The sequence below is a fragment of the Chrysemys picta genome, chromosome 6 (genome assembly GCF_011386835.1).
Source record: "Chrysemys picta bellii isolate R12L10 chromosome 6, ASM1138683v2, whole genome shotgun sequence".
Classification (NCBI taxonomy): Eukaryota; Metazoa; Chordata; order Testudines; family Emydidae; genus Chrysemys; species Chrysemys picta.
This window is the reverse complement of record NC_088796.1, coordinates 50041777-50060192: the sequence shown is the minus strand read 5'-3', so window position 1 is coordinate 50060192 and position 18416 is coordinate 50041777. Positions and strand designations below refer to the sequence as shown.

Here is an 18416-nt window from a genome sequence, read left to right as displayed (position 1 = left end):
CCCCTTTAAGTACGCTGACCCCACTCTAAGTATGTTGCTTTTTTAAGTAAATCAGCAAGTTGAGACAGCAGCTGCTGCCAGCAAGCTTCCTCTGTCCTGAGCCCTGTCGTGTCCCTCTCTGCTCTATGGAGATGGGATAAGTGGGGGGCAGGAGCAGAGTGGAGGAGACACCCTGACATTAGCCTCCCTCTCCCCCCCCCACTTCTGAAAGTGCAACTTATAGATGTTTTTGTTACATAACTGCACTCAAAAACAAAACAATGCAAAACTTTAGCGCCTACAGGTCCACTCAGTCTTACTTCTTGTTAAACCAATCGCTAAGACAAACAAGTTTGTTTACATCTAGAGGATACAATACTGCCCTCTTATTATTTACAATGTCACCAGAAAGTGAGAACAGGCATTCACATGGGACATTTGTAGCCAGCATTGCAAGGTATTTATGCTAAACATTCGTATGCCCCTTCATGCTTCAGCCACCATTCCAGAGGGCACGCTGATGATGCTAGTTAAAAAAATGTGTTAATTACATTTGTGACTGAACTCCTTGTGGGAGACTTGTATGTCTCCAGCTTGATTTTTACTGGCATTCTGCCATATATTTCATGTTATAGTAGTCTCGGATGATGACTCAGCACATGTTCGTTTTAAGAACATTTTTGCTGCAGATTTGACAAAATGCAAAGAAGATACCAATGTGAGATTTCTAAAGATAGCTACTGCACTCAACCCAAGATTTAAGAATCTGAAGTGTCTTCTAAAATCTGAGAGGGATGAGGTGTGGATCAGCTTTCAGAAGTCTTAAAAGAGCAACATTCTGATGTGGAAACTACAGTACCCAAACCACCAAAAACAGAAAACCAACCTTCTGCTGGTGGCATCTGACTCAGATGATGAAAATGAACATCCGCACTGCTTTGGATTGTTATCGAGCAGAACCTGTCATCAGCATGGACGCATATCCTCTGGAATGGTGGTTGAAGCATGAAGGGGCATATGAATTGTTAGTACATCTAGCACGTACATATCTTGTGATGCCGGCTACAACAGTGCCATGAGAACATTTGTTCTCACTTTCAGGTGACATTGTGAACAAGAATTGGGCAGCATTATCTCCTGAAAATGTAAACTAACTTGCCTGTCTGAGTGATTGACTGAACAAGAAATAGGACTGAGTGGACTTGTAGGCGCTAAAGCTTTACATTGTTTTATTTTTGAATTCAGTTATTTTTTGTACATAATTCTACATTTGTAAGTTCAACTTTCATAATAAAGAGACTGCACTACAGTACTTGTATTAGGTGCATTGAAACATGGTATTTTTTTGTTTTTATAGTGCAAATATTTTGTGAAATACACACCACGCTTATTTTTACTATATAATTATAAAATAAATCAGTTGGAATATATCTGATATCAACTCGATTGAATGACAAGGGCTATCGAATGGAACTCCTTCCAGGGTTTCATGAAATACATGTAATGTATTGTATTCATTTCATAAAATGTAAACACTGAATCTAATACAAAGTATATAAAAAATGCAACCGTTTAAATTGGTTTGAATTGATTCCAAATTATGAGATTAAACTATTGAGTCTATTTGACTACATTTGTGATGAACTTAGTGCAATGTGTCTTAGTTTCAAGCCTTTGCAGATTCAGTTATGAAATAATTTGAAAAATAAGGTTAGTAGAATACTTTCTGCACACATAAATTGCCTCACTTTATTATGGCAGACCGAATATCTTTAGTCCATTTTTTTTTTAAATGGGAAAATTCCCATTTAAAAAAATCATTTCATTTTGCTCTTTTATTGATAATGTAGTAGCTATCTTGAATGCAAATTAATATATGACAAAATAAATTTTAAAACTGAATATGGTATTTTGAAAAAAATGCTTTTTAATATGGTTTGTAATGTGTGTATATAATAAATGTGTAACATCTGACTAGTATCTGCCTTTATCATGCAAATGACTAAACAAGAAGTCCTCAAACTTACCTGTTTGACTTCTGTAATAACCAAAGCAACTCAGATGTTGACTGTTGTACCAAAGCTGCTCTAACAGGGAATGTTACAGGCTGAGTAAGTCCATCACATATCTGAGCCATCTCTTTCACCATTGCCCAACTGTATCCTATTGGAAAGATCATTTGATGCAGTATTAAGAAACTCTCCACATTCTATCAGAATATAAAGGTATCATGATTTATAAAATAGTTAGAAAAGATATACTGCTATTCCATACTGTCGACATGTGGATTTTGTGAAAATCTACTATTTCTAAAAATGAAATTGAACAAAAAAAAGACTATGAACAAAAATGAAACTGACTACTCATTTTCACTGTCCAAGTTCAGAAAAATGCCAGAAGTAAATATCAGCATAAATAGTGAAAAATAAATTATATTTGTAAATTCTGTGTTTCAGTTATTTAAATGTTATTTGTAATATTGTCAAATAAATATTAGTTGAGGAAATCCTGGCCCCACTGAAGTAACTGGGAATTCTGCCATTGACTTCAATGGAGACATGATTTTTAACATGACAGTGACCCTTTAAAATAAAAAAATCTTTGAAAGAATAAGAAAAAAAAGGTAATTCTAAAATTATTTCAGAAAGAATAAAAGAAAGAACCGACATCATTTTAAGTTATACAGAAATGAGGTGGCTAAAATATTTTAGTTAGGGCTTGGAGAAAATATGTTTAAAAGCAAGCAATTTAACACAGTTTAAAAATTGCTTGCTTTTAACATCTATTTTTGCAAGCTTCGAAGCTAGTAAAAAAATTTTATTTGTTCTTTAATTTAATGGAAAGTGTCAGGTAACCTTAACCACAGGCCTTGCTATCTGTGCCACCTATAACATCACAGTGATAAAAACCACTAGTGGCCAGCAGCATCTTGTCTACACCAGTGCTCCCATTGGTGAAGTTGCACCAGTGTTAGAGAAGTGCAAACTTTTGGGGAAAAGATTAAGGTAGGCCCAGTCTTTACGTAGAACTGTGATTTAATAAGCAGGTAATAACCACCCCAAATATCCAGTTACAATAAGTGCAGTTACACTGTGTCCATACAGTCACATTTTGCACAACAGTCAAGCATCAAATGTATTTGTACATTCACACCTATCACACAGTTTTCCTCTGTGTGTATGAAAGCACTCTGGGGGAAAAAAATCAAGCTGATATCACATAGTGCCCCAGCCAGGAATTAAATGCCCAGGCAACTTTATCCACAGAGTACCAACACCACCACTTGGGGCAATGCACTCTGGGATGTTGTATTGCACAGAGAGGTAGGAGAAAGAAGGACCAGACAGCCCTGTCACCGAAACATGATTAGCTGCTCCTGCCTAAAAACAACACAACAGTGTTACAACCTGATTACAGGAAGACAAAAACACACCTAGGCTGCCAGCAAGGGCAATACATAGTTAACTGTCACCTTATCTTACTCTAACATTCCTCTTACTTACATACTATGCCAGCCTCTTCTGAAAACAAAGTTACATGAAAAATCTCTCAAAAGCAGAAACAATTAGTTAGAATCTGTGTGTCCAGTACTAGTTATGTTGTACCAACCGCCTGTACCTGTGTGAAGTTTTAAACTAGCAAGTGTCAGAATGAGTGCCTTTGGCTGCTAAGTATTGTTTTTGCTGTTTTTTTTACAAGTGCACATATCATAAGCCTTCCATTTCCGATTCTCAGCTTTGATGTGAAAATGTAACTGTTGCAATCATAGAAGATCAGCTGCTTTTTTATATTATAAAGTGAGGTAAGAATGAAACAAAAGCTCCTGTCTGAGGGTATGTCTACACTACGAAATTAGGTCGAATTTATAGAAGCCGGTTTTATAGAAATCGGTTGTAAACAGCCGACTGTGTGTGTCCCCACATAAAATGCTCTAAGTGCTATAGTCGGCGGACCGCGTCCACAGTACCGAGGCTAGCGTCGACTTCTGGAGCATTGCACTACGGGTAGCTATCCCACAGTTCCCGCAGTCTCCGCCGCCCAGTGGAATTCTGGGTTGAGATCCCAATGCCTGAATGATGCAAAACAGTGTCGCGGGGGGTTCTGGGTACATGTCGTCAGGCCCCTCCCCCTCCGTCAGAGCACCGGCAGACAATAGATTCGCGCCTTTTTACCTGTGCAGACAATATACCACGGCAAGCATGGAGCCCGCTCAGATCAGCTCACCGTCACCATATGTCATCTGGGTGCCAGCAGACGTGGTACTGCATTGCTACACAGCGGCAGCAGCTAACTGCCTTTTGGCGGTAGACGGTGCAACATGACTGACAGCCGTAGAGCTGCATTGCACCAGCCCCTTGCCTTTTGGTAGAAGATGATATATTAAGATTGGTATCCATCGTCATCGTACTGCAGTGGCTGTCAATCATGGGCACCTGGGCAGACATGCAACTGTCTCGATGATGATGGCTATCAGTCATAGTATGCTATTTCCTGCCAATCGCCCAGTATTTTCTGCTAAGCACCCAGAAGAGGCCGAGGGCGATCTGGATGCTGGCAGATGGGGGGCTGCATTGCTACACAGCAGCAGCCCCTTGCCTTTTGGTAGAAGATGGTATTTTACAACTGGTATCTGTCATCGTCGTACTGCAGTGGCTATCAGTCATGCTGCACCGTCGGCTGCCAGCTTAAGATGTAAAAAATAGATTTGTTCTGTATTCATTTGCTTCCCCTCCCTCCGTGAAATCAACAGCCTGCTAAACCCAGGGTTTTGAGTTTAATCTTTGGGGGGGGGGGGCCATTCTGTTTGACAGTTGTTTGTGTTTCTCCGTGATGCACAGCCACCTTTGTTGATTTTAATTCCCTGTACCTGTACGCCATGTCGTCACTCGTCCCTCCCTCCGTCAGATACTAGTTTCGCGCCTTTTATCAGACCAGGCGCCATAGCTAGCACTGGGATCATGGAGCACGCTCAGATCACCGCGGCAATTATGAGCACTATGAACACCACGCGCATTGTGCTGGAGTATACGCAGAGCCAGGACATGCCAAAGCGAAACCCGGACCAGGCGAGGAGGCGATTGCAGCGCGGCGATGAGAGTGATGAGGAAATTGACATGGACATAGACCTCTCACAAGGCACAGGCCCCAGCAATGTGGAAATCATGGTGTTACTGGGGCAGGTTCATGCCATGGAACGCCGATTCTGGGCCCGGGAAACAAGCACAGACTGGTGGGACCGCATCGTGCTGCAGGTGTGGGACGATTCCCAGTGGCTGCAAAACTTTCGCATGTGTAAGGGCACTTTCATTGAACTTTGTGACTTGCTTTCCCCTGCCCTGAAGCACCAGAATACCAGGATGAGAGCAGCCCTCACAGTTGAGAAGCGAGTGGCGATAACCCTGTGGAAGCTTGCAACGCCAGACAGCTACCAGTCAGTCGGGAATCAATTTGGAGTGGGCAAATCTACTGGGGGGGCTGCTGTGTTTCAAGTTGCCAGGGCAATCAAAGACCTGGTGATATCAAGGGTAGTGACTCTGGGAAACGTGCAGGCCATAGTGGATGGCTTTGCTGCAATGGGATTCCCAAACTGTGGTGGGGCCATAGACGGAACCCATATCCCTATCTTGGCACCAGAGCACTAAGCCACCGAGTACATAAACCGCAAGGGGTACTTTTCAATGCTGCTGCAAGCCCTGGTGGATCACAAGGGACGTTTCACCAACATCAACGTGGGATGGCCGGGAAAGGTACATGATGCTCGCGACTTCAGGCACTCTGCTCTGTTTCGAAAGCTGGAGGAAGGGACTTTCTTCCCGGACCAGAAAGTAACCGTTGGGGATGTTGAAATGCCTATCGTTATCCTTGGGGACCCAGCCTACCCCTTAATGCCATGGCTCATGAAGCTGTACACAGGCAGCCTGGACAGGAGTCAGGACCTGTTCAACTACAGGCTGAGCAAGTGCCGAATGGTGGTGGAATGTGCATTTGGATGTTTAAAAGCGCGCTGGCGCAGCTTACTGACTCGCTCAGACCTCAGCGAAAAGAATATCCCCATTGTTATTGCTGCTTGCTGTGCGCTCCACAATATCTGTGAGAGTAAGGGGGAGACATTTATGTTGGGGTGGGAGGTTGAGGCAAATCGCCTGGCCGCTGATTACGCGCAGCCAGACACCAGGGCGGTTAGAGGAGCACAGCAGGGCGCGGTGCGCATCAGAGAAGCTTTGAAAACGAGTTTTGTGACTGGCCAGGCTAAGGTGTGAAACTTCTGTTTGTTTCTCCTTGATGAACCCTCCACCCCACCCCCCACCCGGTTCACTCTACTTCCCTGTAAACCAACCACCCCACCCTCCCCTCCCCACTTCGAGCACCGCTTGCAGAGGCAATAAAGTCATTGTTACTTCACATTCATACATTCTTTATTAATTCATCACACAACTAGGGGGATAATTGCCAAGGTAGCCCGGGATGGGTGGGGGAGGAGGGAAGGAAAAGGACACACTGCATTTTAAAACTTTAACTCTTACTGAAGGCCAGCCTTCTGATGCTCGGGCAATCATCTGGGGTGGAGTGACTGGGTGGCCGGAGGCCCCCCACCGTGTTCTTGGGCGTCTGGGTGAGGAGGCTATGGAACTTGGGGAGGAGGGCTGTTGGTTACACAGGGGCTGTAGCGGCGGTCTCTGCTCCTGCTGCCTTTCCTGCAGCTCAACCATACGCTGGAGCATACCAATTTGATGCTCCAGCAGCCAGAGCATCGACTCTTGCCTTCTGTCTGCAAGCTGACGCCACCTATCATCTTCAGCCCGCAACTTGCTCTGTTCATCCCGCGATTCAGCCCGCCACCTCTCCTCTCGTTCATATTGTGCTTTTCTGTAGTCTGACATTGACTGCCTCCACGCATTCTGCTGTGCTCTATCAGCGTGGGAGGACATCTGGAGCTCCGTGAACATATCGTCCCGCGTCCTCTGTTTTCTCTTTCTAGCCTCTGTGAAGGAGAAACATTTGCAGCTGGTGGAGGAGAAGGGAGAGGTGGTTAAAAAAGACACATTTTAGAGAACAATGGGTACACTCTTTCACGTTAAATTTTGCTGTTCACATTACACAGCACATGTACTTTCGTTACAAGGTCGCATTTTTCCTCTTATAGTGAGGGCCTGCCGGTTTGGTGTGAGATATCACTCACGCAGTGCCAGGCAACAGATTTCGGCTTGCAGGCAGCCATGGTAAGCCACAGTCTTTTGGCTTTTTTAACCTTCTTAACATGTGGGAATGGTTTCAAACAGCAGCGCCCTCATTTCCCATATCAAGCATGAATTGGGTTGGCCATTTAAAATGAGTTTGCAATGTAAAAGGAGGGGCTGCAGTTAACATGCAACACAAACCCAACTAACCCCCCTCCCCTCCCACACCCAATTCTCTGGGATGATCACTTCACCCCTCCCCCCACCACGTGGCTAACAGCGGGGAACATTTCTGTTCAGCAGAGCAGGAACGGGCACCTCTGAATGTCCCCTTAATAAAATCGCCCCATTTCAACCAGGTGACCGTGAATGATATCACTCTCCTGAGGATAACAAAGAGCGATAAGGAATGGATGTTGTCTGCATGCCAGCAAACACCGGGACCATACGCTACAATGCTTTGTTATGCAATGATTCCAGACTATGTGCTACTGGCCTGGCGTGGTAAAGTGTCCTACCATGGTGGACGGGATAAGGCAGCCCTCCCTAGAAACCTTTTGCAAAGGCTTTGGGAGTACATGAAGGAGAGCTTTCTGGAGATATCCCTGGAGGATTTCCGCTCCATCCCCATACACGTTAACAGACTTTTCCAGTAGCTGTACTGGCCGCGATTGCCAGGGCAAATTAATCATTAATCATTAAACACGCTTGCTTTTAAACCATGTGTAATATTTACAAAGGTACACTCACCAGAGGTCCCCTGTGTGCCCTCAGGGTCTTGGGTGAGTTTGGGGGTTACTGGTTCCAGGTCCAGCGTGACAAACATATCCTGGCTGTTGCGGAAACCAATTTCCCTGCTTCCTTGCTGCTGTGAGCTATCTACATTACCTCCATCCTCATCTTCCTCGTACCCCGAACCCTCTTCCCTGTGGTTTCTCCAGTGAGGGAGTCATAGCACACGGTTGGGGTAGTGGTGACTGCACCCCCTAGAATGGCATGCAGCTCCGCGTAGAAGCGGCAAGTTTGCGGCTCTGCCCCGGACCTTCCGTTTGCTTCTCTGGCTTTGTGGTAGGCTTGCCGTAGCTCCTTAATTTTCACGCGGCACAGTTGTGCGTCCCTGTTATGGCCTTCATGGCCTTGGAGACCTTTTCTAATATTTTGCCATTTCTTTTACTGCTACGGAGTTCAGCTAGCACTGATTCATCTCCCCATATGGCGAGCAGATCCCGTACCTCCCGTTTGGTCCATGATGGAGCTCTTTTGCGATCCTGGGACTCCATCACGGTTACCTGTGCTGATGAGCTCTGCGTGGTCACCTGTGCTCTCCACGCTGGGCAAACAGGAAATGAAATTCAAACGTTCGCGGGGCTTTTCCTGTCTACCTGGTCAGTGCATCTGAGTTGAGAGTGCTGTCCAGAGCGGTCACAATGAAGCACTGTGGGATAGCTCCTGGAGGCCAATAACGTCGAATTCCGTGCACACTACCCCAATTCCGACCCGCTAAGGCCGATTTTATCACTAATCCCCTCGTCGGAGGTGGAGTAAAGAAACCGGTTTAAACGGCCCTTTAAGTCGAAAGAAAGGGCTTCGTCGTGTGAACGTGTCCAGGCTTAATTCGATTTAACGCTGCTAAAGTCGACCTAAACTCGTAGTGTAGACCAGGCCTGAGTAACACCAGTATGCATAAAATGAAGTGAACTATAATTAAATATTTAAACCCATATTACACTTCCTTAGATAGTCAAATTCGTTTTCACTTTTTAAAATTTCACTTTTTAAAAATTCATGGATAATCAGCATGCAGAAGTGAACACGGCCTAATTTACAAAACCCTTGCAAAGAATTCAGCTTCACAATTTAAAAAAAATACAGTAAGACATTTTAAGGATCTTGTTTGAACGAACAAACTGTCTTGAACCATCTCATTGTTCCTAATTATTACAGAAGTCTGAACAAGGATTAATTTAATAGAACATTCATACTAAGGGCTGATCTTGCAGTAATTAAGTGGAAGTTTTGCCCAAGATGGGACTGAAATATTGACAGCTGGAAGGACTGACAGCAGCACTAGAAAAGCCTTGATACCCTAGGGAACAGGTTAAAAAAATAAATACACCTCTATCCCGATATAACGCGGCCCGATATAACATGAATTCGGATATAACGCGGTAAAGCAGCGCTCCGGGGGGCGGGGCTGCACACTCCAGCGGATCAAAGCAAGTTCAATATAACGCGGTTTCACCTATAACGCAGTAAGATTTTTTGCCTCCCAAGGACAGCGTTATATCGGGGTAGAGGTGTACAGTTAACTTCAGTAACAGAAATATAGTGGATCTATACATGTTCATAAACCCTATTTCCCAATTCTATACTAGGTTGCAAAATGACAAATTTAATAAAATTATTGTCTTTTAGTCTATTTTATTTATACTAATTACAGTTTTTAAAAACTGACAGATGTATGCAAAAGAAATTGCATCTATGTTATTCAGGCAAATGTGGAGGCAACTTCAAGCCTTGCAGTGTGTAAATCTTCCATCTTTACCTTTATTGCATTGTTGAGGCTGCCACCCAGTTGTCCAGCCCAACGATAAGGTCACATCCGGGCAGAATGAAGTTACAGTGTCTAGAAATCTTTTTGCATCCACAACAGTGTTACTTCCATTAGGTCCAGGGAGAATGTCTGCATTAATCCAAACAGGTCGCCTCAGATGCAACTTTATGCCTTCAAGAAGCATCATAGAGGGCTTCACCGCTGCTAGACTGTAAAGATAAACACACTATCAGCAAGACAACAGATTCCTAGTGATATGATGAGAAAAAATACAATACACACACAAACACACACTCTATTGAAACTGTTTCTACAAGCTGGGGCTAGTTCAGGCCAGGGCCGGCTTTAAGCCGATTCGCCTGATTCCCCGGAATTGGGCCCCACGCCTTAGGCGCCTTTTTAATTTTTTTTAATTTATTTATTTTTTTTAATTTACATCTTCCGTGGCCCCGCTCCCCTGGCCAGAGTGCCGGCCGGAGCGCGGCAAGCCCTGCGGTCCCCCCACTGTTGCGGCTGGAGCTCCAGCCAGAGCGCGACAGCCCCGCGGCCCCTGCAGGAGCGCGGCAAGCCCCGCGGCCCTGCTCTTGCGGCTGGAGCTCCGGCCGGAACACAGCAGCCCCGTGGCCCCGCAACCCCGGCCGGAGCATGGCTGCCCCATGGCCCCGCGACCCTGGCCGGAGCGCCGCAAGCCCCACAGCCCTGCTCTCCCAGCTGGAGCTCCGGCCAGAGCGCGGCAGCCCCACAGCCCCGCAACCCCCCTCCCCTGGCCGGCAATCCGAAGTGCCGCCAAAGACTGGGAGCGCCGCCCGGTGAGTACAAGTCCCAGGAATCGGGCTCCGCACTTGCTAAAGCCGGCCCTGGTTCAGGCAATGCTGTTAATCAGCTGCTGGGGACCCCCTGTTTATGAGGCCCCATCCCAATCCTATCCAGATTACAAAGCTCATGTGGGTAAAGTTTATGCCTCACTGTTGCATGGTATGGAGTATGGCATGCTTCATGCTCACTGAGAGCTCTGGGGTGAGTTGCCTGATAAATCAAGATGTCTTCCTTTTCTTTTCATTGTGCCCTGGTTGAGATTCCCACCTTCTCCTATTTAATAGGATACCTCCACCTACTATTTCTCTGTCTAACTCGCAAACATGTATACCTACTCTCTTCCTTTCCCCACTTGGCATATTTAAGACAGATGGATGAGAAATGTCACAGGCAATCTTGGGTACTGCATCTGAAGGATCTATTTGCTTTGCTGTGCAGGGGCTCCAAATGTCCCTGAACTAATACTGCTACAAGCTACTGAATCCAAAAGATAAATACCAGGCATCTCAGAACATACTTTAAAAGCTTGCAGATTTCCCAAGACAAAAGGAAAGAATTTTTTTCTCCCTAGAAACACTTCATAGGTGGAGCTTCTGCCTGCCTCTTCCTGTTCTTACCTTAATATTCCAAGCTCTTGGAATTAAGCGGCACATAAGACCCAAACTGATATTATTTGTATTATCGTAGTGCCAGGAGGCCTACTCATGGTCCAGCACCCCATTGTGCCACCACAATGCCAGTGTCCAAAGCCAGCATAAAAAGTGGGATTATATGGTCAATCATGCTGATGGAGCGGATTAAAAAGAGAACCAACAGGAGTAATACTCAAAAGTTTTCTGTATATATACACACACTGTACAGATCTCTAATACTGGAACAGCTTTATTACTCCTGGGGGAATTCTGCATCACTGCGCATGTGCAGAATTCATGGCCCCTGCCGATTTCTTTGCTTACCCGCAGAAAAATGACTTCTGATGGAGAAGCAAAGGGAAGCTGCAAAAGCGGTCATGCGCCCACTCTCTGGCAGTGTAGACAGGTTTGTTTGGGCACCCAGAGCAGCCGGTAGAAATGTAAATCACCAGCGGGGTGGGGGGGGGGCTGGGTAGTCATGTGAGAGAGAGAGAGAGACAGACAGACAGACACACACAGTGTCCCTCTCACTCGCTATTGCAGCACTCTTGGCATGGAGGGGCAGGACTTTGGGGTATTTCTGAAGAGGTAGGTCTGGGGCAGGCTCTGTTCCCTCAGGCAGAAGAGAATGTAGCAGCCTGCCTGCTTAGTGAATTGTTCCCATTGTTTTTAGTGAATCCTCCAGGAGTATAAAACAGGTGAGAAATTTTAAGACTCCTTTACATTGCCAGAGTGGTATAAAGTAGCCTTACTGTAAAGAACAGTATGGCCTTATAAATGCTTATAGTGCTATAGTGATTAGAACTGTGCTCCGTGAACTGTTTGCTACTGACCTTCCTGGAGATGGTCAGGAGCCAGTATAAATTCTGAATTTGAGTCCCCAGCCTTCACTTGTTCTTCCCTTGCCTATGATGTAACACTTAAGCATGTGACTGCATATATTTGTTGACTAATAATTAGAAGTAAAGTGTCAATACTAGCTATAAAAAGCAACAGAGGGTCCTGTGGCACCTTTGAGACTAACAGAAGTACTGGGAGCATAAGCTTTCGTGGGTAAGAACCTCACTTCTTCAGATGCAAGTAATGGAAATCTCCAGAGGCAGGTATATATCAGTGTGGAGATAACGAGGTTAGTTCAATCAGGGAGGGTGAGGTGCTCTGCTAGCAGTTGAGGTGTGAACACCAAGGGAGGAGAAACTGTTTCTGTAGTTGGATAGCCATTCACAGTCTTTGTTTAATCCTGATCTGATGGTGTCAAATTTGCAAATGAACTGGAGCTCAGCAGTTTCTCTTTGGAGTCTGGTCCTGAAGTTTTTTTGCTGTAAGATGGCTACCTTTACATCTGCTATTGTGTGGCCAGGGAGGTTGAAGTGTTCTCCTATGTATATTGCATTCCTGATATCTGACTTGTGTCCATTTATCCTCTTGCGTAGTGACTGTCCAGTTTGGCCAATGTACATAGCAGAGGGGCATTGCTGGCATATGATGGCATATATAACATTGGTGGACGTGCAGGTGAATGAGCCGGTGATGTTGTAGCTGATCTGGTTAGGTCCAGTGATGGTGTTGCTGGTGTAGATATGTGGGCAGAGTTGGCATCGAGGTTTGTTGCATGGGTTGGTTCCTGAGTTAGAGTTGTTATGGTGCGGTGCGTGGTTGCTGGTGAGAATATGCTTAAGGTTGGCAGGTTGTCTGTGGGCGAGGACTGGCCTGCCTCCCAAGGTCTGTGAAAGTGAGGGATCATTGTCCAGGATGGGTTGTAGATCACTGATGATGCGTTGGAGAGGTTTAAGCTGAGGACTGTAGGTGATGGCCAGTGGAGTTCTGTTGGTTTCTCTTCTGGGCCTGTCTTGTAGCAGGAGGCTTCTGGGTACACGTCTGGCTCTGTTGATTTGTTTCTTTATTTCCTGGTGTGGGTATCGTAGTTTTGAGAATGCTTGGTGAAGATCTTGTAGGTGTTGGTCTCTGTCTGAGGGGTTGGAGCAGATGCGATTGTACCTCAGTGCTTGGCTGTAGACGATGGATCGTGTGGTGTGACCGGGGTGGAAGCTGGAGGCATGAAGGTAGGCGTAGCGGTCGGTGGGTTTTCGGTATAGGGTAGTGTTAATGTAGCCATCGCTTATTTGTACGGTGGTGTCCAGGAAGTGGACCTCCCGTGTAGATTGGTCCAGGCTGAGGTTGATGGTGGGGTGGAAGCTGTTGAAAGCATGGTGGAATTCTTCCAGGGCCTCCTTCCCATGGGTCCAGATGATGAAGATGTCATCAATATAGCGTAGGTAGAGAAGGGGCATGAGTGGACGAGAGCTGAGGAAGCGTTGTTCCAGGTCAGCCATAAAAATGTTGGCATATTGTGGGGCCATGCGGGTGCCCATAGCGGTGCCACTGGTCTGGAGGTATATATTGTCACCAAATAACCAGACTAACACGGCTACCCCTCTAATACTAGCTATATTACTATTAGACAGAGGGGGTTTGGGGATTTCCTCCGATGCTCCCCACTCCCATTCTCCATCCACTGTATTGTAGTTTAAATTACCACGATAATTGAAACCAGCTGGATTATATCACATTTTTTTGACAAAAATATGCAGAATTTTAAAATATTGTGGGCAGAATTTTTATTTTTTTGGTGCAGAATTCCCCCAGGAGTACTTTTTCCAAAGAGCTACTGTCCAAAAGAGCAGCTTCTCTCATGTTACTGTCCTGACTGTGCTTGTATTGCGTGATTGTATTTTTAAAATGTTTTTATACTGCAACATTATTTTAAAACCTTTTTGTAAAACATTGCATTTGACTGAAAACTTGTTTTGGCTTGGAAAAAGAAGAGTGAATTGAAAATGAGTTATAACTATAACTATAACTATATATATATACATATATATATATTTATTTATTTAAGAACTACTACACTTTCCCCTTCCTTCTCCGTTTCTGGCTGACACCTACAGAGTCTATAACAATAAAAGACTTTAGCCTACCCATGTATTCTGTATATTCATAAAAACATAAAATCTGTAAATGTCAAGATATAGTTCTATTATTAAGGACAAAAAGATATAAACAGCAATTTACAACTGTCCTTCAAGTTTTGCATTTCTATTGCACATTTGATCATGGCCTTCAAAATGTGGGGGTAGAATCGCCACATAGATTGTAAAAACAGCTACTGTGAATGCATATTAAGGCACAAGTGTCTGGAATTTTCCATCAGAAAATTATTCCAATGGAAAATTTCCAGCCAGCTCTACTGATTATTACTCCCATTTTTTTCCAGTGCTGGATGGGTTTTCGCCTTTGCTTGCATGTTAGTTGAGCTGACACTTAGAAGAGTTGTCAGCTCTATATCTTCTAATGTACTTTTGTTGAACCATGCAATGCCTGTGTTCTATCCATCTACCCTTTTCCTCATAATGAAATTAATAGGAATACCAAACAGGAGAGGTGAAAGAATGACATCACTTTCTATGTTGACACATTTGCTCAAGCCAGTGTTTATTTTAACTGTGCTTGTTGCCCCTTGCTATAAAGCCATGTTGATGTGATATGCCAAAAAAATTAACAACAACACTTCAAGATGCATCAGCCAACCAGGACCAGGGCAGTCTAGCCTAGTGGTCAGAGCGGGCATCAGGAACCAAGTACTAGAGTCAGAGCTATAGTTGGAAGCTGGAGACAAGGGTCAAACTGGAGGCCAGAGCCAAGGGTCAATCTGGAGTTGGTAATCAGAAGCCAAAGCCACAGGTCAAGGCGGAAGTCAGGAACTGGAGCTAGCAGAATAGCAGGCAAGGAAGGGTTCAAGACAGCGGAAGGACAGAGGCAATGCTGGGGCAGCAGGAACAAGGTAACACAGGAGCAGGTACAGTGATGTGCATGAGCACTGAGCAGCCAGCAAACTCCTGCTGGCTTAAAAGCAGGTGTGAGGCTCTGTACCTCAGGGGAACACCCTACACCCTCATGTTCATCTTTATAAAATGATTGTGTGGTATCCAATGCAAAGTTTGTCATGTTGACTGTCTTCGGAAGGTTCATGATGCACTGAGCATGGCTGTTATAGTGATGTTATAGTAAGGTTATAATTTCATGTATATAGTTATGAGGCTGAAAATGTATCCTCATGGCTTAAAGCAAGCCCATGCAAAAACTCTCTAACAGAAAGGCAGTTCACGCCTCATTGGGGAATGCATGGGACAAACCCAGCCCAGCCTCACAGGAACCAAGGACACTGGCTTAGGCAGCAACAAAAGAATCTGTTGGACTCTCAAGGGAGTACCCCCCTTCCTCTGGTCAGTTTGGAACTGCGATGAGGTAATGCTCACCTGACGCTGAAGGGGGGTAGGGGGGCAAAGCCAACAGGGAAGAAAGGACATGATAAAAGGGAGAGACATTTGCCATGCTCTCTCTGTCTTTTATCAAAGGAAGGGCGTGACTCCCTCGAGAGTCCAACAGATTCTTTTGTTGCTCCAATCAGGCAATCTGGTGCAGGCCACATATACTGATAAGGCTGCCTGGAGATTAGCTCTGCTGCAGGCCATAATTTCTGACAAGATGTTCCAGAGTTAATCACAATAGAAACTGTCAAATGCTTTCTTAAAAATCTATGCAGTTTATGATGAGTGGTTTTTGCCATTCGATACTTTCTTCAATTAATCTAGGTGAAAATCTGGACTACACGTGATCTCCTGGATCAAAATCCACCCTGCTTTTCCCTTAGCTTTGCCTTAGCTGTTTCCTTTAGTACTCTTGGGGGAATTCTGCGCCACAGCACATGCGCAGAATTCATGCCATGCACATAATTTTTTTTTCCTCCACAGAAAATACATTCTGCCAGAGAGGTGCTGCAGTTATGCCTTTTGCCCATCAGAGGCTGCTGTGGTACCAGAACAGAGAGCAGCTGCTCCCGGGCCAGAGCAGCCTCAGCTGCAGATCGGAAAGAGAAGAGGTTGTGTTCCTCACAGCGCCCTGCTTGGGGACCAGGTCAGGAGGCCTGGGATATGGGAGGATGGACAGCATGGGGCACATGGGGCTGCTGGGGGGGAGGGGTCACAGACTAGGGGTCAGAAGGGCTAGTGGGGGAGACAGACTGGGGAAAGGGCTGAATGGAAGTGAGGGTGCAGGAACACATGGAGATGGGGAAAGAGGAGCAGCTGAGTGGGGGTGCAGGGACACATGGGGACGGGGGCAAATGTGCCTTACTGAATGAGAGAGGCTAAGGGTCAGCCAGGATCTGCATGGGGGAGGCTCCGTAACAATCCTCCCACCCCAAAAAAATCTGTTTCATACTTCTCCCACCCACACCCAACAACCCTCCAGGTTCTCACCTAGACTCGTTCCCAGCAATTACTTCCCTCTCCCTCAGCTCCTCCGTTATCCCTGACTCCCCCAAGCCTTTGCACTGCTTCTGAAGGATGTGAGAAATATATTTCTATATTTCAGAGTAGCAGCCATGTTAGTCTGTATCCGCAAAAAGAACAGGAGTACTTGTGGCACCTTAGAGACTAATAAATTTATTAGAGCATAATCTTTCGGGGGCTACAGCCCACTTCTTCGGATGCATATAGAGTGGAACATATATTGAGGAGATACATATACACACATACAGAGAGCATGAACAGGTGGAAGTTGTCTTACCAACTCTGAGAGGCCAATTAAGTGAGAGAGAAAAAACTTTTGAAGTGATAAAATGTAGAAACTCGGAAATCCTGAGGTAGATTCCAGATTCTGAAATGGATTATTTCTAGTGGTTATTTATCCTTCTACCCTTCAGCCCAGCCTCTGTTTACGAACAGAGACACACAATCTCTCCAGACCCCAGATCCCCCCCACACTCTCTGTCTATCCACCCCACCATCCCGACTTTTGTGCCCTACCCTCTCAGCTCCTATACACCACCATGACTCCTGCACTCTTCTGCTCCTATCCCCATGGACTCTCTGCAAATGCCTCCATCCCTCCTTATATACACCCCTCTCCTATTAAATATCACCCCCCAAAAATCCCCATTAGCCCCAGAAAACCCTTCCCTACGCTCAAATATTCCCCCTCCCATATTGAGATCCAGCACCCCCCATCAGTCCCAGTGGCCCCTCCCCTAACCCACCTTATATATTCTCCCTCCCACACTGAACCCCAACACCCCATCTAGCCCCTCTCCTCCAGTGGGGTGGGAAGTCCTGAGGGGGGGAGTCGTGTCCTACCGCTCGATGAGTGGCCCTTTGGAAGGGTGACCAGGCCAAATTTAAATGAGTAGCACTGTGACCATGGACTGGGTTGCAATGCCCAGAGCAGGGAACTGGCCGCAGCCCTGCAGGACAGGAGCTGCTGCTGTATGGTCAGTTTTTCATTTTATGTTGGTTTTAAAGGTTCTTTTCCTTTCTGTGCGTTACTTTGCATTTGTGAAAAACGTGGGGATTTACCAATCTGTATTTGTACCAGGCTAGTTACCCCTTCACCTCCATGCTGCCTGAATGCCAGTGGGGTTGAGTCCGCTTTGAGAGCCCTAGGGCGAAAGTCTCTCTGATCTCAGCTCCAGTGCCTGATGCAACAGCGGCCCCTAGTAGCCAGAAGGATAAATTGCAGGGAAAATCCTGCACCTGCATCCCTAGGTTGAAGCATGCTCACTACAGACGGAATCTTTGAAGAATGTTAACAGTCTCTAACGAATCTTCACTAAGCATGTGCAAACTGCAATTTCCAGAAGCTTACAACTTAATCAAATTTGAGTGGATTTTCACAGGAACAGCAAAAGATACATCCTTCACATAAAAGCAACCCACTGTTAAATTGCAAATCCGTGCTCCAAAGCATACAGGCATGAGGACTTCTTGAGGAAAAGGTTGTAAGAATTATTTAACAACTTCTTTTCCCCTAATCTCATTCTCCAAAACAGCTAATTTGTTCTCAAAACAAAAAACAAACTAACAAAAACAGTAGCCTAAGCTAGATTCCCGGCATGAAAATTTTCAGTCTGAACTGTTAAAGTTTGGCAAAGTTATAAGCAACTGAAAACGAGGTATTATAATGGAAAGTGCTAGGCAACCTTACTTACTGGTGATGCTACCAAATCTGCCATATGCAATAATTACTATACAATATTTTAAAATACAGTAACTGTTTATTGCATATGCAATATTATTGGTAGTCTAAAATATTTTAAAGCCTTGGGACCAACAGCTTCACTGCATCCATTACTAAAAATAAGTTGTGTTTGAAAAATAGTTCTCTGGTGCACACATTCATCAAAAGAAACCACACACACAA

At 45.2% G+C, this 18416-nt stretch overlaps 1 protein-coding gene across 6 annotated transcripts in view; it reads right to left on the bottom strand.

Annotated features, from left to right (window-relative positions):
• FAM151B (family with sequence similarity 151 member B) overlaps positions 1 to 18416 on the bottom strand; it is a 69893-nt gene that overhangs the window by 42815 nt on the left and 8662 nt on the right. For 5 of the 6 annotated variants that reach the window (XM_065550143.1, XM_008167493.4, XM_065550145.1 and 2 more), the window contains exons 4-5: positions 9703 to 9920; positions 2007 to 2142 (exon numbers count right to left, since the gene is read on the bottom strand). In XM_065550143.1, the coding sequence (XP_065406215.1) occupies positions 2007 to 2142; positions 9703 to 9920 (354 nt within the window). Of the gene's footprint in view, positions 1 to 2006; positions 2143 to 6377; positions 6985 to 9702; positions 9921 to 18416 lie in introns of those variants that run through there. The other variant, XM_065550144.1, reaches the window with a different exon arrangement.